The sequence below is a fragment of the Taurulus bubalis genome (genome assembly GCF_910589615.1).
Source record: "Taurulus bubalis genome assembly, chromosome: 1".
In the NCBI taxonomy this organism is placed as follows: domain Eukaryota; kingdom Metazoa; phylum Chordata; class Actinopteri; order Perciformes; family Cottidae; genus Taurulus; species Taurulus bubalis.
The window spans coordinates 22354092-22376961 of record NC_136589.1 but is presented as its reverse complement, the minus strand read 5'-3'; the positions used below and the strand labels follow the sequence as shown (position 1 = coordinate 22376961).

General features: G+C 40.7%; 1 protein-coding gene across 1 annotated transcript; it reads left to right on the top strand.

Annotated features, from left to right (window-relative positions):
- Positions 1–1265: 1265 nt before the first annotated feature.
- Positions 1266–17387, top strand: LOC306745736 (polypyrimidine tract-binding protein 2-like; the record flags this gene model as incomplete). The annotated part of the gene is made up of 16 exons (XM_079228576.1): positions 1266–1358; positions 2473–2494; positions 2895–2946; positions 3997–4160; positions 4263–4334; positions 4442–4513; positions 4623–4781; positions 5448–5558; positions 6038–6206; positions 10495–10607; positions 13850–13883; positions 16010–16102; positions 16224–16340; positions 16829–16928; positions 17053–17130; positions 17258–17387. Exons 1-16 carry the CDS (start codon positions 1351–1353, stop codon positions 17385–17387), a joined length of 1494 nt encoding a protein of 497 aa, XP_079084702.1. The 5' UTR covers positions 1266–1350.
- Positions 17388–22870: the final 5483 nt, after the last annotated feature.

Sequence of the window (22870 nt, the reverse complement as noted above, 5' to 3'; positions counted from 1 at the left end):
GTTTATCTGCTTGATAGAGAGTAATGGGTGGAGTTCATGAGAAATTATGATTTTAAGAACTGCCAACTATTTTAGATCATGATTCACAATTCATCAAAAATAATGTCAATAATTTAATTGTAATTCTGACCCAAATTACATTAAATGTGAATTCAGCTTCATTGTTATCACTCTGTCAACACTTCATGTTTAATGACACAATTTCAAATTAAATGTGCATGTATGTACGATATGTTAATGTAAAAAAAAATCTTTGATATGCTCTGTGATTAAAACAAACGTTTTCTGATGGAGCAAAGCATCTGTACACTGGAGCACAAACTAACATCCACACGCTGTGTGTACCATTAGATGCCTCAAAAATCTTGGATCAAATTGGGAGGAATCTCATAGACTTAGTTATCATATTGTACTGACTGGTCTGATGGACGTGCTACAATTACAGGAGATGGTGGAATAAGTATTCAGATATTTACCTTGATTAAAAATGAGCAATGCCCCTGTGGATAAAACTAAATTACATAAATATTATCCAAGCACAGTCATAACCAAACACCAAACACATGCATAACCAAACACAGTCATAACCAAACACCAAACACAATCATAACCAAGCACATGCATACCCAAGCACAGTCATAACGCACTGTAACGCTGCTGAAAAGGAAGACAAAAGTTCTGGGTATACAACCTTATACTTAGTAAAAGCATTAAAAGTTAACTTTCTTCATCTTTTATATTTTAATGGACAATACATTATTATTTGCTTCTTTCTGGAATATTTTTTCGGTCAAAAACTTTTGTTTCGCTTTCAGGCACTGTTTGCCAGTTTCTTTGGGTAGTCCCAGTGCCATATTGGACATATCTGTTTTTAAGTGACACAATTTGTTTCTTCTTTTTTTCAACTATGTTAGCACAACAAATTAAATTCACTGCACTCCCATTATACAGACGTGGAGGCAGAACTCTCAAAAGCAGTTATCTTTGTGAACACATTCAATCAAAACTGTCTCAAAACTGTCTCTAAAACAGTCACGTGGTTTATTGTATTTAAGCACTCTCAGATGAATAACATAATCATTCTAACAGGACATATACGCTGTATATTTAGATATAGACTTATGAAATGAAGTAAGGCGCACGCTGCCTTATTTCATTATGAATCAGTCGGTCTCCCTCCGGAGCAGAAGGTGGCGGTAAAGCGCCTGATGTTACTAGTGGTTGCCAAAAGCCGTTAAAACACAAGAAGAAGAACAAGAAGAAGAAGAACAAGAACGCCCATTTTGCTCGGACTGTCAAGGCATCGGATTGTGCTGAATATCAACAGACAGAAGAGGACAAAGAGCTGCAATGGACGGGTAAATATTTCAACGTTACAACTACTGCTTCTAGTTAGTCATGGACAGAATGAACCGCGCCCCGTGCTTTTAATTTAATATATGCTAACTGTTAGCTCAGCCGCGAACCTTCATACTGTATAAAACGGAGAACATCATGCTAGCATAAACAGCGGCACCAGTTCCCCACTAAGAAATGTGGCAGTCCAGAGCTGTCTCGCTAGTAGGGAACCCCACACTGACGGTAGAACATGGTTCTAGTGCACGTTCTGCGTATCACCTGGGTCTTCTGACTTCGGCAATGTCACAGCTAGCTTTAAAATGAATGTAGCTGACGTTACCGGTAATTAAATGGCGACAAATGTGGTCTGGTTCGCGTTAGTGTAACTAGGTATTAGCCCCGTGTGTCGTATCCGATGTGGTACGCGCACCGGTCAGTTCGGTCCTTTGTCTGGAGCTGGTGCTCCACGCGACCTCCACCGGCTTATTGTAGACAACGACAGTCAATATGAGCATGAACATAACTACCATATTCGCAGAAAAGAAGTGTAAAATAAGATGATCATTTCATACAACATGGAAAAAGGTTATTTATGTCGTCATATAAATTGCAACGCCACTAAATGGCATAACGCATTTTTACATTTGCGTGGTGACACCTCGCATATCTAAGATTAAAATAGTGATATTATGGAACTCCTCCGCGTGTATTTTGGGTGCGTTTGAAGCCGCTTTGCCTCCATGATGGTATTAGATGTCTTTGTAATTAACAGTATTGATGTGCATGCACACAATGATGCCAAAATAGCCAACATCGGTGTGTGGAACTAATTCCCCGACAAAGGGTTGCTGAAGCATTGAACCTATGACACTGTACAATGGCTGCATGAGCTTCTCTGTACATTAAGCACTTTGAGATTTAAAAACAACAGTATACATTTAAATGATTGTTCTTTCTCCAACTTTGTGAAACTGTTAATCACTTCATTTAAAGAGACATGCTACAACACTATCATCCAGGATAACAGCACCAGTCTCCCCTTTACTTTTCAATTCAAAAGTTGCTTTTCCTTGAGAATTTCATGTAACATTTGCTTATTTCCCCTCCATCTACCTGCATTCTCTACGTTGACAGTGATGTTGCAGTTGGTTTGAAGGTAAGCAGATCTTTTTTTACTACATGATTTAGTTCACAAAGTGACTGGATGTTGTTGGATTTTAGATGGTTAACATAGCAAGGGTGAATAGATTTTATATGCTTTTATTAGTTGGATAATAAATGATGTCAAATCTATTCAAGGTATCATACTATAAAGAGTTTGGTTATCCTTTGTGTTAAATGACAGATGGTGTCATTTCATTAAGATGAAAGTAAAGCCATCAAAGTAATTTTGTAATATGTATTTTGTTCAGTAGGCCAGACCGAGATTATACTGTGTCAATGTTTAATGAATGTTTTTAGTATTTTTTCACTGTCTATAATGGTAATATTTTTGGAATTTGTCAGAAGTTAAGATGTAAATTTAAAGTAATGTGTTTTTTTTCTTGTTTTTCCAGAGAGGCTCAGATGAGCTCAACATGTACAGTAGCAGCCCCACCGCTTTGCCTGGTAAGCACCAACATGATCACAAATGGTCTGATGGTGAAAAGTTTGTAACACATTTAAATAAAATGGGTGAGGGAAGTTGTGCTAGTAATTTGATTGTGCTTTAATGTTCTTTAAGAATGTATTAAGAATCTGTGAATACATTTAACTTTTTGTATTTGTAAGTAACAAATTGCATCTATACGGCTTAAAAAAAAATATTTTCTGGATTTACCAATTGGTGCCCGAAGACTTAATTTAGTATGATAAGGAAAGATGACAACAATTGGTCTTAAGTCTTAAAAGCGGGTAGGGTCATATAAGTATCTAACACTACAACTTTGAAATTGTAGTTCACATGAAACATCTATTAAATTATAAAATGGTGAAAAGTCAGAATTTTTTTAAATTGAAGATACAATTGTTTTTCTTGGGTATAATTAAATGTATAGAAAGACAGGCAGTACTCTCATGTCTCCAAAGAATACATGGTATGAGAAGAAAAACTCTGGATTAAAAAATATCTTCAGATTTGTGTTTTAGGTAAACACTTCCACCAATTTCAAAATATATAATGAAATTTAATGTTTCAGTTGCCTGCCAAATATGGTGTACAACATGTCAGAATTTCCCAAAACCCAATGTGATATCATCCCTGTTTTGTCTGACTGTGACTGAAATACCACACGACAAAAAAAAAATTACTACCAGACAATTGCGTAGTCGGGGCGAGGAATGATTTGGCTTTTTTGCTTGAAACATGACTTCAACAATAAATTGAGTATTAAGATTATTCTGTCAAAGGATATAATTATCCACTTAAGGCCATTTTCACAGCAGACATTTTGACTGGTCATAGCAGTAAAAGCATGTTTAACAAATTACATTAATGACGTCTCCCGGTAAGCTGTGAAAGTGAGCCAGCATGCACAATTCCAGGGCCATGGCAGTGAAGCAGCTAAATGGAGCTTAGTCATCATCCCTTTTAGTATTTATACTTGTGCTGTGCTCTGACTTCAGCTTTAATTCTAGAGTCATGGTGCCATATAATAATTGCGGTTCTCTCATGTTCAGCGAACGGCAGTGACACTAAGAAACAGCGACTGGACGAATCCCCTCCCTCCAGAGTTCTCCACATCAGAAAACTTCCCAATGAAGTGTCAGAGACTGAAGTCATTGCCTTGGGGCTGCCCTTTGGAAAGGTCACCAATATACTGATGCTGAAAGGGAAAAACCAGGTAAACAAGAACAGTCTTTCCCAAACAGAGAGAACAGTGCCGAGTTGTCCTGGAGGTGATTTAGTTATTCTGCCCAAGATGAATATTGCTGTGTTTTTCCAGGCGTTCCTTGAGTTGGGCACAGAAGAAGCAGCCATTACTATGGTGAACTACTACACAGCTGTCACGCCCCAGGTCTGAAATACATCAGTGTCCATTCCTGTTGCACGTTATTAATCATTTCTCGTTGTTGTAAGTGCTACCAACTGAACTGTGTATTTCTCGGCTTTTATTCTATTTAGGTCAGAAACACTCCGGTCTTCATCCAGTACTCCAACCATAAGGAACTGAAAACGGACTCTGCTCTGAACCAGGTAGACTCATAGATGTACACCAAACACTGTCCTTCAACCGAACCAGAGTTAGACTGATGTAGGACGTGATGCTTTCCCATTCATTATGTATATTCTCCTCGCCCTCCAGAGAGCCCAGGCAGTGTTGCAGGCGGTGTCAGCAGTTCAGGATGGAAGCTCTCCATCCTCTGACCCTGGAGTGTTGGACCTAACTCCTCCCCCCAGCCCTGTCCTGCGAATTATCATCGACAACATGTTTTATCCTGTGACACTGGACGTCCTGCAACAGGTAAAACAGGTTGTTTAGATCCACCATTCGATTGGTACACACACACAGTCGCATAGTCAAGATTTTTTTCCACCTAATACTTGGACCTTTTTTAAACAAAACAGTATCTTTTAAAGACATACATTTGATAATAAATCTACTTTAGCATGAGGCCTTTCAAAAGTGCATACTGGTTGACTTGTGATAATGATTGTGTATCTGCTAAAGCCATACCAAAAGTATTTTTAATTTTGTTAAATATATATACATTCAAAGGTTCTATTGAGGTTGTTGAATGATGCTTTAAAGGTCTGTTGTCATATTTTAAGATGACTTCACCCTAGAAAAGGGGGAGAAATAGTTTTCCTTTTCTTATTGTGGTTATATAAATGTAATCTATGGTGCTGTTAGATTGCTGCTAGACTGTCCTGGGGTGCAAACTGTTATTGACGGCAATGAAAATGTTGTTTTTGAAAGCCTAAACACCAACAAATATGGATTGAAGCAGAATACTTCGTTAGATGATGTATCTTGTGGATAGTGTAAATGATTACATCAATCTTTATCTTAGACAGCCCTAGTGTCTGCAGAGCTTTAGGCCTGAATGTTGGGAATTCGGTTTGTTGAACTGTTATTTGAATCAAGCACAATCATGTTTCCTAGTTAAGAATTTGTTGATTCTTCCAGATCTTCAGTAAATTCGGGACCGTAATGAAGATTATAACCTTCACCAAGAACAACCAGTTTCAGGCTCTTCTGCAGTTCAGCGACCCCGTCAATGCACAGCAAGCTAAACTGGTAGGATCACACGCCGTTACATCAGCAACCATATTTCCTTTTTTTTTATATATATATATATATATATATATATATATATATATATATATATATATATATATATATATATTAAAATCCCTCGTTGAATGTCCTAACAAGAAGTTTATATTTTAATCTTGTTTTTCTACGATGCGGTAACACGTTTTGATGGACTCATGGTCACTCTTAAGTGCATGTCCAGTATTATACAATCATATGTAAAATTATTCACATTTCAGGTTTAATCTTAGTGAATTAACTTCATTCTGCCTGTTGGTGCCGAACATTCAAATCAGGCAGTTCACATCTAACCTTTCAGCCTTTTTAATGTTCTTGGCATTAGAGCTGGACCAATGTATCAGCCTGGCTGATTCATGACTGTAAAATGTCCCTCTTAGTATAAATCTTCGATTATTTAAACACTATTACACTTTCTCCCTCTTCTACTACCTCTGCTCCAGTCTTTGGATGGACAGAACATCTATAATTCATGCTGCACTCTGCGGATAGACTTCAGTAAGCTGGTGAACCTCAACGTCAAATACAACAACGACAAGAGTCGAGATTACACCAGACCCGACCTTCCTACCGGGGACGGAGAGTCGGTCAACAAGGATCATTCTTTATTGGGTAAATACACCTCTGTCTACACCACATCCATTCCAACAGGTTGCTGTGTTTTAAGAATTTAATTTTAATCGCCACTACACGACGAAGCACGAGGATAAATACCGGAATCTGTCTGATGAGCGCGCAAGGGAGGCTGATGCGTTGATGGTAAAACTGCAAACCCAACAAGGACTTTTTGCCAAATTTCACACCCCCAGAGATGTCCGGACAAGTTTTCTCATTTCTCACAAAATCGCCAGGAAAAAGTAAGGCGTTTTCTGACGGAGAGTTTATTAAGGAGTGCTTATATGCCCGGAGAAGAGGGGCGCATTTGAGAACGTGTCACTTTCCCGACGCACTGTAACGAGGCGGGTTGAGACCATCGCTGGAAACTTGGAGCTTCAGATGAAGAACAGAGCGGCCGACTTTGACTGTCCGACTACGTGACACCGCCCAGCTGCTCATTTTCTTACGTGGGATAACTGCAGACTTTCAAATCACGTAGGAGCTGGCAGCCATGCAGTTAAGCCTAGTTTATGGTTCTCCGTCACGTCGACTGCAATTACCGCCATGCCGCCAGGGGGGGTGTGCCTGTGTGGTTTCAGGGGTTATAGCCGAATTCCGGTCACAGTAAACAATGGCGACCAAGTTGGAGCGGCTGCATTAAAGTTGGAGCTCATCAATATTGAAGAGCAAATGCTTATATTGCAAATGTTGAAGCGCAGGCGACAGAAGACGTTTGCGGAGGTGGTCTGTACGACCACTAAACCGGTCGAGGCTGGGAAAAAGCAACTGCCGGAAATTACGTTCTGAGCGGACCAATCACAGCGCTTGCGGTCCGCATCAACGCAACGCGTAGTTAGGATTTTTTGGAGGTGCGCATCAGGCTACGGCGTAGGGGTCTGCGTCGACGCGTAGGTACGCCGTCGACCTGACGGAGAACCATAAACTAGGCTTCAAAGGGACAACCACAGGTAATGACTTGTTCACAGAGGTAAATGCGTGTTTGGACATGTTAGGACTGAAATGGGACAAGCTGGCAGGTGTGACAACAGATGGTTGTCCAAATCTGACGGGGAAAAATGTTGGACTTTTAAAGAGGATGCAGGATAAAGTGACAGAAATTATCCCTGTGCAGAAATTGACATTTTTCCATTGTATTATACATCAGGAAGTGTTGTGTAAGACAGTGTTAAAAATTGACCATGTTGTTGATGCTGTACGTAAAACAGTTAACTTTATCAGAGCGAGAGCGTTAAATCATAGACAATTTGTTGCACTTTTGGAGGAAAATGAGAGTGAACATGGTGACATAAGCTACCACAGCATGTCAGGTGGCTCAGCCTGGGCACAGTACTGAAAAGTGTCTGGGACCTGAGAGACCAGATTCAGAATTTCTGTGGGAAGAAAGGACATGACATCCCAGAACTTTCAGATGAAGACTGGGTGGCAGACCTCGCATTCGCTGTGGATGTGACTGCACTCATGAATGAACTGAATGTCAAACTGCAGCGCAAGGGCCTTTTTGTGCATGAGATGTACAGTGCAGTGACGGCTTTCATGAGAAAGTTGCAGCTTCTCTCAAGCCAAGTGAAGGACAACATTCTGACCCACTTGCCAACACTAAAGGAAGCCACAAGATCAGCCGATCACCTCCACAAGTACTCAAGCAAGTTAGAAGCACTGCATGGAGAGTTTTCGAGGCGATTTCAAAACTCTTGAGAGTGAAATGCACATGGTTTCTACTCCCGTCAACTGCAGTGTGGACAATGCACCAAGCGATGTAGCTCATTGACCTGCAGTCTGACCTACTTCTGGCAGAGCATTTCAGGTCAGTCTCACTGCTGGACTTTTACTCCTTCCTCAAAGAGGAGAACTTTCCACACCTGAGGAGGCATGCTCAGAGGATTCTGGTTCTCTTTGGATCCACCTATGTATGTGAACAGACATTTTCTGTGATGAAGTTCAACAAATCCAAACACAGATCCTCTATCACTGATGAGCACCTCTCAGCTGTCCTTCGCATAGCCACCTCAGACATTTCTATAAACTTGTTAAGTTGTTTGTTGTTTTTCCTTGTTTGTGGAACAAAGTTAAAGTGTGAACAAGTTAAAAATAAATTGCAGTGATTCAATGATTGTTTTTGTTTTCTTATTTCAATTTCACATAGCCTAATATAAATATTTAAGGATTAAGAGTTTAAATAAAACAATCAAAAGAAATCTGCTTTTGTATAAAGTTAGGTTCAATTATTATTATTATTATTATTATTATTATTAATGGGTTTTTTTATATGACGATATATCAAAAATAATATTGAGCAAAATTTAATTGAAATATTGTCGATGTGGCCGTCCAGCAGTGCTCGGGTTGCTCATGCGGCCCCCAGTAAAAATGAATTGCCCACCCCTGGTCTAGAACTTCCTGGGTTAACATTAAGCTAGAAAATATTCTGATTAATCTTTTCTATGTTGATAGATGTGTACCCGGACATAACGGTCTCAGACTTGTTTCCATTAAGTCTTTTGCAGGTTTGCACGTCGACCACTAAAATGGTACTGCTCTGTCTATTTTGATAAGCATGTTGTACATATGTGGGTAATTGTGGCCATAGTCTATTAACCTGTCTTCAAAACTCTCCGCCTTGTGGTGGCTGCTGGAGCACCTATTGACCCCTAATCCCACTGGTCACATCACCTGCCCCCTACCGTTCTTGTGCTCATTGCATATTTTAAAGGCGTTCATTTCTTAGGGACGTGCACAGACAACGTACCAAAAGGACGCAGGATATCCACAGCAGCTGCCATTCACACACAAACGTAGTTAAAAGCAAGTGTCACTCCGTCTTTGTATCCACCGTTGTTCATTATTTGACATTGGTGATTACCAAACAGTGAGCGAAAAAGTCCTGGTCAGTTTTAAAAGTCTCTGCACACCACCGTGCGTTTCCCCTGCTGGGCTGCTGACAGCGTGGTCCGCTGAACACTTCAGAAGCAGTCTCTGGGGACTTCGCTGACGGGGGTTTCCCCTCTGAAGTTGGATAGTGGTGTATAAATCCTATATTTCACCTCTTCAGAAGTATCCTCCCCGTGTCCTCCACAGTGAAACTCTGCAGCGACGGGTTGGTGGAGAGGTTAAAAGCACATCTCCTCTCCCTCGCTGTGCTGAGCTTTTTTTATCTAGCAATGTGAAGGTACATCTTTTTGGGATGTATGGAGAATATGTCTGGATTACTGTATGCTGTGTCAGTGCTCTTGCTTGGTGGTGTATCACTGTAGTTTACATCTTCTATAATCATATTTTCTGGGATTAAACAGTATTACAAAGATGTTGGACCAGGGACGTCACGCGAACCGATACTTCTATTGACAATATTCACTTATTATGATATAATACTGTTTTTTTTTTAGATTTATAATGTTTTACTGACTTTTCTGTTTTGTTTTATGTGCTAATTATCCGGTTTTGTCGTATAAATCTATTTGTCGTTGTCTTGTAGGTACCCCATCCGGAGCGCTAGCTTCCTACTCTAGTGGAGGAGGGTACTCATCTTCTCTCTCCCTCTCGCAGGGTGGAGGTACTGATCTTTCTTCTTTTGTCTCGTGTCCTGTCATGGTTGTCTGTGAACATTAAATTAGGGTTGATGATTAGCTGAAATTCAATCATTTTCTAAGTGGCTTGGTACAATGCCGTTTCCTACATTAAATATTTCCTTGATTGTCTTTCGGAAGTCAATAGACTGAATTAATGGTCATGAGATATTTGGATCAAATGTCAGATGCCAGAGGTTTTTTCTTTGCTTAGATTTGAAATAATCTGCCACCTCAGTCTTAATACTGAGGTTCCTCAGCTAGTTGCCACTTAAGCACCTTCTAAAGTGCAGTGGAAAATGCCTTGTTTGAGAGAATCAGTTCTACGACAAAAAGTACAATGAAATAAAGTTATAATCATTTAGTAAAGGCTGTTAATGTAAGGCATGTGCAGAGTAACAGATCATGCACATAATCAAATAATCAAAAAAAATCTGTGTGGGTGTCTGAATTCTAGGCCTTAATGCTTTTAAATACAGTTCAGCACCTTGTTTGTAGTTCTCAATTATGTTCCTTCTCGTATTGTTTAAATTTAAATGTTTGCATTGTATTTCTAGTGACAATATGTCTGTCATTTAGAAATCTAATTTCATTTGTTGCGGTTAACATTAACAAGCATGTTTTGTCTTTTTAGTTGTATGGTATTAATCTACTTTTCTGCTGCGGTGTTGCATGTCACATGACTCTGACCTGTTGGTTGTCTCGTGCTTCCCCAATAGGAACCATGAGTCCTCTGAGTGCTGCAGCAGCGGCGGCAGCAGCCGCTGGCCGCGTTGCTCTGTCTGGGTCCGGAGTGTCAGGAGTCCTGTTGGCATCCAACCTAAATGAAGAGGTACACTAGCCATACGCGGATCTCATTTCATTTCCTGTTAACAGATGCCACTGGATGGTTTTCTGGAGTTGATAGTAGCGTGTGGTTGTTTGTGTGCTAAGCCCACTTTACAGCGTGATTTGTCTTCCTCCTAGATATGGGACTTACATTTTCTAGTCCTCACATGTCAACATTTACCCAGTCGCACATTCAAACATTGTTGGCAAGTCTGCCTGCAAGGTGCCTTCTGCTCTTTAGGATCTAATCTAAAAGCTTATGCCCACCAATGGTACAGCCTACAGGGGCAATTTGGGTTTCCAGTATCTTGCCCAAGGACACATCGACATGCAAACTGGAGGAGCCGGGGATTGATTTGCCGATCCTTCGATTAGTGGAGGACCCGCGGCACTCTTTGATCCACATATATTCTGTGTAGTGTAATTACGATTGATTCATAGGGCTTCTGTGGGGCATAAAGTGTCAAAGTATACGATCTTAAGTGCATGGCGCAAGTGCATTGAAGGCGTGTCCAACTCCACTTCTGCTCGTTAAATGGAGCATAATCTGGGCGCAGCATAAAGTGCCAGGGGGCAAATAGGTTGGGTACTAATTACTCACAGGTGTGTTTTGGGCATAGCATGAATTAAACCAATCGGAGTATCATCTCCCAATCCTGTGAAAAAAAGTGGAGAAGCTGCCAATCTACTGGTGCGGACCCGGAACAGTGTGCGCACGTTGTGAGCCCACCCACGTAGTAGCATCCTACTATCTGAATAACGCGTCCTTTTTAAATAGCAGGAAAGTACTGCACTATTGACTTGCCTCAAAATGGCAACGCGCCAACATTGTGCCAGACCACACCTCATTTTTAGACCAACACAGCCACGGGCGACTGAAAATTACATTTTGCTGCATATTATTCTCCTTTTTTAAGGTGTATACATGCATCCTTTTGGAACTTGGCAATCACTAGAAGTTGCCTTATTGTAAATTGAATATCCAAAATTCTGGCATAGTTTACTTACTAACAAATGACTTGCAACCCTGTCATATACCCCCTGTTCTGGTGTGTGTGTATTCTCTAGATTGATTTTGGTTCTTCATGGACTGTCACAGGTGCTAACTTTAATGTCACCTTCTTTATGTCTGCACCCATTACGTCTTTATATCCAACCTGTTCTTTGCGGTTTTCTCTCAGCTGAACACCTACATACTTGTATTATCTTGGATTTCTTAGACTTCTTTTGTCAATTTTCAGTTTATTCTCTAACTCTTTCATCTGTATCTTTATACCTACAGTATCTGCTCTCTCTCTCTCGCTCTCTCTCTCGCTCTCTCGTGTTGAGAGCATCCATTCTAGTGGAGTGATGTTTTTCACACTTCTGCACCCCCTCCCTCTGGTAAAGTCTCCCTGTATCCCGGCTGTTTGGTAGCAGCACGCCGTTCTCTCCGGTGACCAATCTGCAGCTCCTGCACACACGTGGGAGTGTGCTCAATACAGACCAGTGGCTTGGTAGTGGTTGAGTGTGGTGTGGCCATTCTTCATGTTATGAGTGTTGAGTCCATGGGATAGTTTTCCAGTCACTTGTTCATCCTTTATCAACTGTGTTATCAAATGGATCTGTCCATTTGATAACACAGTTGATAAAGGATCAACATCTATGGTCAGATTTGAGTCTGTTTCCAGGTAGCATTTTACTGTTTAAGTCCAGTTTTCTTTATTAGAGGTTTAATGAGGAACAACGGACATTTAAAAAAGAAAAAATATATATGTATTGAATACATTCATACATGTTGTCACTCTTATAAGTTTGTATGGTTAAAATACAACAGATTCAGACAGAACTGCACACCAGTTGGGCCTCTCGGACCATTCCCATCCCTGTACTTGTTCTGCAAAAGTCTTGTGATGCTACCAGAACATAACATGGCGCGCTTCCTACAAACCGATGACGGTTACAACATGTGTCGTGGATTCTCTGTTCCAACACTGGAGGAGGAAAGAAGTCAGAAAGGAGTGACACCGTTTCTCTGTCTTATATGTGTTCATTGTTTGCATAAATGGATTCAGAAAGGGCCATCATGTTTATTTATATTGTAAATGTTGCCACTGGCGGGCCTTTACGGTTTATTTTTCCTCTCAATATCCACGTACATAAACAAACAAAAATAATAATATTTTGAATGGCCTTTTAATTGCAAGACCCAAAAGAAACATTTTAATGTAAAACATCTGCCAGTGATGATGGAATTTATGATATCACATTAATATCTGGTGCGGCCATAATCTTAGAATTGCTCCAAACTTCTGTTAACGCAGTATACCGAGCGTCCCATTCTAAGAAAGGCGATGCCATGACAACACAGGTCTCCTCTGGGATGCTGGACGTCCTGCTGAGTCAAAAGAAATATGTCAAACTGTTCCATTATTTAGTACTGTAATCACATTGAAGTTTTTTTTATGTAGAGTTCCTCGACGCGTGTCTGTCAGTCTGACCAATCCTTCCTATTCAGCAGTCCTTCTGTCACCTGTAACCTCATGGGATCTGGTTGGCCGTCTGCTTCATGGCTCTGCCCCTCTTTTGGTTTGATACCTCCTGCCAATCCCTTTCATTCTCTTATTTATTTCATGCTTTATTCATTATTCATTATCTTCTACCTTCCTCATTCGTTCTTTTCCTCACTGATAAACGCATCCAGCAGGGAATGTGTGAGCGATAACGGAACTGGAAGGTGTGTGTGCGTGTGCGTGTGTGTGTGTGTGTGTGTGTGTGTGTTTGGATTCAAACCAGCAATCATTCAGACTCCGTTGATGTTCCACTGATGCTCTGTTTACTGACCTCTGCTTTGGTTTTTGTCCTCCTCTCCTCCTTTCTCCCTTCCCTGCCTCCTATCTTCCCCTCCTCGGCTCATCCCTTCACACGTTTATTTTCTCTCCATTGGGCGACACCTTTTAATGTTGTACGCTCCCCGTAAACCCTCCCTCCCTCATGTACGTTTACCCAATTTTTGTTCCACCCCCTTTTCCTCTGTTGTGTCTTACTCCGGTCAAACCCAACTTTTGGTTTGCCGTTTTGACCCTCTCCCTAACCCCACTACCCCACCCATGCCCTTCATCTTTGCTCCACCTATCATCACCATGGATACCACCACCTCCCCCCTCGTCCAACGCTGGGCGGTCTGATCTGTACCTTCGTCTCTCCTCTTCCTCCTCTGCTCCTCCTCTTCCTGTCCTCTGCTCTGCGGTCTCTCTCTCTCTAAAGATGGTCACGCCTCAAAGTCTCTTTACCCTCTTCGGTATGTTCAACCTCTACTATTCTATCTGTATATCTCTCTCTGTTAATCCAATTTTGTTCACTTTCTTCAGTGATGTCGTGGACATGCTATTCCTCTGTATCTTACTGCATCTACAAGCCTCCCTCTTATCATATTGTATGCGACAGAGTTAAGAAATCTTCTTCTATCTCTGTTGAATGAAAAGTGAGTTGGGATTGTCGGTCAGGTTATCTCTGAACTGATGAGAACAAAGACACCAAAATCATTCATGTGATGTCATGCACAACGACGTGAAACCTCCAAATCTAAGGCTATACTGATTTTAAACACACTGAGGTTTGTGTCTGCCAAGCCAGCACTTCCTGCAGCTGCTTCACAATAATAACTGCAAATATAACAATGCTGAAAACATTTTGAATGTGAAACAGCTGCAGTTTGCAGTAACAATAATTAGCACAGCATAATGTGTCATGAGAGCCCTGATCTAATCTGTCAGATGAAGGAGTAGGGTTGTGTTCCATAAGGGATCCAGTGTCCATTTGACCCTTCCCTAAATCCCGCCTCCTGCTACGCCGCCAAGCTGTCAGCACTACTATGGAGCCCACACTGTCACTAACTGCTCTCCTTGAATAAATATAATCTTTTGGGAAAAATGAAAAAGTGGCTGCAGAGAGAAGGGTCTAGACTGTGTTGAAGGATGTATCCAGGATGACAAACTGATTCAGCAGTGAAAACAGGTTATAAAGATAGAAGCTGAAGCTACAGATCAGTGTGAAAGTGAACCACCTCATCACCTGGAGATGGAGACTGAAGACAATGAAGAAAGAGGAACAACACTGTTCCTCTTTCTTCATCGGTACAATCATTTAAAAGCAGAAGCAACATGTTTACATTCAGTATCTAGCGTAGCATAGAAGTGCTAACGCTAGTTAATGATGTGCTAAGGTACTCTGCTAATGTTAGCCCCAGAAACGTAACAGATTATCAATTTGTCTGCTGCAGCACTCAGAGGACTCATGGTTCCTATTGGGGAAGCACGAGACAACCAACAGGTCAGAGTCATGTGACATGCAACACCGCAGCAGAAAAGTAGATTAAAACGATACAACTAAAAAGACAAAACATGCTTGTTAATGTTAACCGCAACAAATGAAATTAGATTTCTAAATGACAGACATGTTGACACTAGAAATACAATGCAAACATTTAAATTTAAACAATACGAGAAGTAAAATCATTGATAAATGTAACAATCTACTCAACCAGCCTGAAGATGAAGAAACTCTGGAACCACTTTGGCGCTGAATTGGAATATTTAATCCTGGCATTTAATTCTATACGTACTGCTCGGCCTAGGATGCTAGAACATATCACTCTCCAATAACACTCTTATCTGTGAGTGCACTCTCTGGTACAGTCATTTATTCAGACTCAAATGTCAACCTGAAGTCTACATCCAATTTACCAGGGACACATGGATTATTGCAGGGTTTATGTTCTCACCACTTCATTGTTTAAGTTGGTCATGACAGTCCAATGTACTCACTAAGGCTCCTTCTAGCTCGTAAAACCTTTCTGCCTGTCTTTTTGCCATTTTTCTCCAGATTTTTTCTTCAGATTTTGTGTCAAGTGCAGTCACGTTAGAATGTGTACAAGCCCAGCAATATTCCAATATTTTGTCCTTGCACTTATTGGACCAGTTTTAGCGAAGCTCCACAGATCTTTTAATGATCTATATAAAAGGCCTCAAAAGAACTTGTGTCTTTTCAGGTCTGTTTAGTGCATGTGTTTTTTAAAAGTTTTTTTCTGTTTTTTTCTTACACGGTCTATTTACAATATTACATTTATAATCATCAATCTTCAAGCTGGATTTCTGAATCACCGGTGTATGGTAACACCATTACACCACTCGTTACACAGAAGGGTTGGATTGAGTTTCTAGTGGAAGTCAAATGGGAAGAGTCAATCTTTTCTTTTCATTTGTCTTTCTTGCACTAACTTTATTCCTTCCATCCTTCACACCTCTCCTCTTTTTTTATCTTCGTCGGCTCCATCTCTCCTGCTCTGTCTGTTCTTTCCTACTCATCATCTTCTGGTCCACCCTGCTCTCTCTTGCTCTGCCTCTCTCGCTCTCTTCCTACCTTCAGGAGTCTATGGTGATGTCCAGAGGGTGAAGATCCTCTACAACAAGAAGGACAGTGCTCTGATACAGCTGTCCGATGGCAACCAGGCTCAGCTGTGTGAGTTTTTACAGTAATATCAGTCCAAACAGGGATTAATCAAGACATATAATGGTATTGATTGATGTATTAGAAAAGGCTTTTAGACTCATTACATATTTCTATCTTTCCTCACCCATAGCAATGAGCCACTTGAATGGTCAAAAGGTGTTTGGTAAAGTGATGCGAGTGACTCTGTCTAAACATCAAACCGTGGCTTTGCCCAGAGAAGGATTGGATGACCAACTGCTCACTAAAGGTAAGAGTTTTTCTGCATCCTGGAAGGGAGCTAGGGTCTGAGCAAATTGCTTATTATGCATTATGTGGTCATGGTGCCCGTTAAATTATTGAGTCTGAAAGTTACAGTGGCAACAGCCAGATCAGACATTCCGTGTAGTAATGTATAGTGATTCTATCTTTGAGGACAAGTTTCAGTTTTTACAATAAGTCAGATATCCAAGATTTGGGCAATACTACTCGGACCACAACCGGAAACTAGAACACTTCCAATATCAAAATCTTGTCCATTTGCCTCCAGACTCTACATTCATATGCAGATTCTGTTCATAGAGATGTACCTACATACATTTAGTGTTGTAAAATTGTCAGAACACAATACTAAATTGATGGAGTTTGAATAATAATAATAATATTGTATTTTAATATTATCTAAATGTTTTTGTTACGTTAAAGAATTTTCACCTATTGTTTTTGTCAATGACAAAATGTTTTTTTTTTGTTGGACAGATTTTTCTGGCTCGCCACTCCATCGCTTTAAGAAGCCGGGATCCAAAAACTTCCAGAACATCTTCCCTCCCTCTTCAACACTTCACCTCTCCAACGTCCGGTAGTACAACCACTACACATATTAGTCGAATCAGTCGGGCACAGAGTTGAATCAATGTAGCGATCCCTTTGGCTTCATGCCGCTTCGCTTTAAGACGTTTAATGGCTTCTCTTTCGTTGTCCAGGGATGGAGTTGGAGAGGATGACCTACGTCTTCTGTTCTCCAACAGTGGAGGAACCGTCAAAGCCTTCAAGTTCTTCCAGTAAGAAGCCCCTCACTGTGCAGCTCTTTAGGACACTGCAAATGTCTATCCTGAAGTATTTTAGATTTCTCTGGCATGAGGAACTACACTCGTATTGTACTGTTTGTCTCTGCGCTTTCCTCACCAGAGACCGTAAGATGGCTCTGATCCAGATGACGTCGGCGGAGGAAGCGATCCAGACTCTGATGGAACTTCACAACTATGACATGGGAGGGAATCACCACTTGAAAGTTTCCTTTTCAAAGTCTACCATCTGACCCCCACGCCTGACTCCTAAACCTTAAGATCTATGACGAGCGAGGAAGTCGCTACCATTTGTCGTCTCTTCAGCGTTTTTCCGCTAAACCTCCGCTGCGCTTTTCCCAACACTTTAATTTAGCAGTACGATATTTTATCTGTGAAATGTGCTTCGGTGTCCAAAGCTTCAAACTCAACGTAACGCATTAGAAACGTTAAAGTATTTCAGTTAAAATATTGAGAGAAATCCAAAATCCACAGATTGAATATTCTTGATCAGTAGAAGCAGCACACACATCAGACTTTGACCATTTTAAAGAGCAACTAAACAACAGCTGAAAATTAGTTTTTGTTTATCTCCCGTGGCTTAACTTAAGAAATACACCGTGACATCACTGTTGGTGGCTACAGGTCCACACTGTTGACTAAAGCCTGCTATCCTCTTTAAAGCAGCGGAGACGTTTTTTAATATAATCTTTTATCATTTGAAATAGTTTTTTGTATTCCCCTATCCACCTATCAATATGGTAGTAGTATCTTTTTCCTTGAATTTCCTGTTGAGGTTTGGCTTCCTGTAATTAGTGATTTTGTTTTTTTCTCTTTACATACTTGAACCACCTACCAATTCTCTAGTGTTCCCAAGAAAACAGCCGTTTCGATCCCCAAACGACCATCCATTGTCCGTTCTCACCATTCGTTGTGCTCGTTTCATTTATTTATTTGAACAGTAACAGACCGTACACATCAATCAACCCAGGGGTAAATGTGTCAGTCTTAACTAAGGCTAAATTTCAACCGTAGTCCCTGTGGCCAGATATAACAAGCCATCACTAAAGGAAAGAAATGGTTATAACAAAAACATCATAAAAAGCAATAAACATACAGGTTGCGATCAAATATATAAATAGGCCTCATCATAAAATCATAAAGATCAATAAACATAACTCCCAACACAACACCTCCCTTATGACGGACTCCCTCACCCTACGTTGTTTTAACGTGTGACCACTCTTTCCTTTTCTGGTCGGCGGCTCATCAGCTGCTGTCTTTCATGCTCATTGTGCTGGTTCACTCCTCCAAATGTTCATTTGTGCACTTTGGTGCATTCTAATAATTTATTCTGAATTTTTTTTAAGCATTTTTTCATGCGACAAGCATGAGGGAGTAGATGGGGTTGTTACTAAAAGGTTAAAGTTAAATGTAAATATAAGCAGTTTTACATTAACAGCACCCACTTTTATACTTTTTAGGCATGTTAGCGCCCCTAAAACACAAAAACAGCTTTCAGATTTGACCATTTTTCTGCACTACAAAGAATCCCTTGTAACATGTAGTTTAAATACCAGATGGAACTACGTTTTAGGACGAGTCCAGAAATCCACAAAGGAAAATAGAAGGAACTACTTGTTGTGCAGTGTCGTGCAATTTCTAAATATTGAAAGGCCGTTTTTTCTTAACAACAATGTCCTGCTGTTTCTCCCTCAGCTGTTTCTACACGATCCGACTAACAGCAGCATCGTACCACTTCTATGAGGATGTTTAAGGATAATTGAAAACCCCTAACATCATAGTCTATAAAAGACTGGGATTCAAAAAAGTTGGAATCCCAGTCTTTTATATAGACTATGATGTTAGTGGACACACACACACACACACACACACACGGGATGCATGCTAATGCTGTCTGTTTGGACAAGGTTTCATGTGATTCTGGTCTTGGTCTCTGATTTTGGCAGGAGGCCTGTTGGGACCAAAGTACATGTGCCTTTAGTCTGATTTGATCTTTTGTGTCTTGAAGCGGATTATTTTACCTGTAAAGTCTGTTGATCTTGTGTTGTAAACCTGTAGAAACAGATTGTTTTGTTAATTCTTTTTCGATGGAAGTGAACTTCTTATTCCCGTCTCCCTCCGTTTGTCTAATGAGTTTATTCATCTAGCAGAGATGCGCAGGAAGCTGGCTCACTGTTTCAGCTGAGGTCTTTTTCTGAAGTGTTTTATTTTTTATTTTATTCTCTGGGTCTTGACTTCCAGTTTTTCTTTTCAGGAGATTGTTGTAAATGTTCTGCTTTAAGTACGTTTTCTTTTGTGGCAACATTTTCGAACAGCCCAAAGTGTGTGTGTGTGTGTGTGTGTGTGTGTGTGTGTGTGTTTGTGTGTGTGTTACCTGTCAATAAAACTTATCTCACTCTATTCAGTTGTCTCTCTGCTCTCACTTCTTTCTCTCCGCTTTTCCCTCTTTTAGCTGTTCTGTCTAAATTTCTGCTGAGACAAAATCTCTGCCATGATTTCTGAACCTTCAGGCGTGCAACACACAACCCAGTGGTTGGTTCAGTCTTTGTGGTCACTTCACCTTAACTGTGTTAATCAAACGCCTGGAAATTGTATATGAAACCTTTAAAGCAATAGTCATATTTTCTAAAACTGATCTTTATACTCAGCTTTATTTATTATAAATGTATTTTTATTGACACGTTGACATTTCTTTTTTGCACGACATACTTATTTTTCACCAAAGAAACAGACCTGTGAACTAGAGATAGTCGGCTCGATGCCCAGCCAGGTGGATCTTAACGGGGAAGTGAATGAACAGCACTTTTCCACGTTATCAGTATTGACTTGCGTGTGTAGTAGTGCATTTGTGCTCCAGTAATAAGACCCAAACAGTGTCTTTTTTGAATATACAGACTAAAGAGCACGTTTTGACTCCTCATTCTGCCTCTGATTAGTTTGTGCTCGCTGCCTATTTTTGCAGAATTTATTAAGTTTATTGCTGGCGAACAAGATTGGTGGAAGGTTGGAGGGGGTTAATGATTTCATAAAGATGGCAGCCGTTTTGTATAGTGTAATAATGTCCTGATTATAAGGGGAAAATGCTTTTTATTATTATTGTTGCAATATGGAATAAAATTACAGATCCTTTGACAAGTTCAATTTTGGTGTGGTGTAATAAACGTAATGTTGATTATGGCACACTGATTAACAAGAACACTCAAAGGGTAACTTTATATGAAAAAGGCCACTGACCTCTGAGTTAGAGTGACAGTTTTCCCTTTTGAATCACAGCGGAACCCCCAAACCATCTGCACATTCTGTCTGATGCGTCTATGAAAATGGATCACCTGCCAGTATCATGTACTGATATAATTCCTTTTCAGGCCGCTCTCATAAATATCCCGGCTGATTCCGTTTCCAGCATAGTGGATTAAATCAAGTGTCGTGCTGCTCTGACATGCCGGATTCTGGCTCAGAAACCTTTTCTGTCACATCTCAAGGTTATCCATTAACCGGAGCTGTGTAGTGCCGCTTTATTCTCAAGAAGAAATGTGGGAGCACCCAGTGAAACCTTTGCTCTCATCCGTGCTCTCCCTTTTGATTTCTTTATCAAATGGTCACAAATGAAGGTCTTATTATAGCACAGCGAGTTCCTGAACAGGGAAGACAGAGTACGAGAGGAGGGACAAAAGAAAGTAAATATAGACTAATTGACTCGTTCTGGTTAATTACCACTCTTTGGTTTAATCAGGCAAGATCTGGTCAGGCTGGAGCCTCGGCAGCTGCACAGATTGCTTTGTAATCCTTTATAAAGTGTGGAGGCTGTGATCAGCAGGACTAATAACACACTAAACAGAACACTTGGCTGCATCAGGGGCCCTTGCACTCTGCATAATTGACCCTTCGCTGAATTCCGCCCTCAAACGTAGGCTGGCCAATCATAGCATAGCCAGCTCTCCGACACCTATCCGGCTCTGCTCCACAGACTCGCATGCACTTGTTCCGGAGTTTCTTCATCTTCAGGCTGGTTTAGTGGATTTGGAGTTTGTTGTAGTTAAACATTGTGTGATAGTGATACTTGTTACCCGGAGAGGTTGGAAGGAGATATATGTTTCTAAAACAAATATCTGTTGAGCTAACATAACAGAATACGCTAGTACATCATTAACTGAAGTTAGCACGTATATGTATCTTTATTGTTTTAACTTGTTTTGACATCCTGTTTATTCTTCAAGCGCAAATCTGAAATCACTTCTTTAGTTTTTCCCAAAATTAGGTAATTATTCAGGGGATCCATGGTAGCTCTGACAGCTTGACTAGTCGCAGCAGGGGGCGGGGCTTAGCGGAGGGTCAAACGATACCATTAGAAATGTCTGCATCCCATTTGTTTCAGCGAGTTCTTGGGGTATTGCTAGTGATGGTGAGATGAAGCTTCCTGAAACATTGAAGCTTTCCATCCAATTGGTTCGCTCACATGCCGAAGCTTCATGGAGCTTCATTTGCTCTACTGTGCCACCAAGTGGACAATACATGTAAAACAGGCAGTGATCATAACGACACCAAGGACAACGGCTTTGGTGTGTGAAGCTTTAAATTGAATAAATTATGTTTAGGATGCCAATTAGTGATGGCGAGATGAAGCTTCCTGAAGCATTGAAGCTTTCCATCCAATTGGTTCGCTCATGGGCCGAAGCTTCATGGAGTTTCATTTGCTCTACTGCGCCACAAGTGGACAATACATGTAAAACAGGCAGAGTGATCATAACGACACCATAGCTTTGGTGTGTGAAGCTTTAAATTGAATAAATTATGTTTGTGACGCCAATACATCAGTTATTAACTTAGTAATACTGTGTCTATCTTTATGATATAATGGCGTGTCAAAATCAAAACTCGAAACAAATTGGGAGAGGGTTGTGATGTGACTGTGGGTCAGTGGTTAGAATATCCGACTTTCAGTCAGAGGATTGGTGTTTCAAGCCTTGGCTCTGTTAGTCCATGTTGAATTTTTTTTTTGTGTGTTTTTGTTTTTTGTGTCCAAAGTAAAAATAAGAACTTTTCCACAGTGCTGGGCTTTTTGAGACTATTTCGCCTGCTTTATAAAATACCCTTTCACAGACATACATGAAGCTGGGTACAGAGAGGAAGGGGGAAATCCATTGAGTTTCGCTGCCCCTTATATTTCAAATCGCACGGCAAACCCACAAACCATTTTCTGAATCAGTCACGTGGTACGACCGGCTCGCGAGGCTTCGAACGTCACCACATACGTCATCGACACAAGCCTCGATACACGCTTCACCAAAATCTACCTGGATTACTCGACACGCGCATCGAAGCCTCGACACATCACTAGGTATTGCTATTCGTGTTTTCTTTTTTTACTTAGCCCTGCTACTCGCTTGGCACACAAGAAAATATGTTTAAAATCTTCTACCTCACCTCTGACTTTAAATCACAACTAACGTCATCAGAGGTGATGGATCTTTCGCTGACATGTGTACATGTGTATCATCATATGATGAGGAATAAAACACTTTGATAGATGCAGACAAAAAGACGCCGGACATTCTCGTGATAAGCAAGCTATGCAATTTAGCACTGCTGTGACAGAGGAGACTAAACTTCTACTAAAACGTGCCGTTTTCTGTATCTGCGACCAGATGGGAGTATAGTGAAAAATGGCTTGCGGGGGTGTCCAGGGTCATATGCTTTGGTGATCGCCATGCGA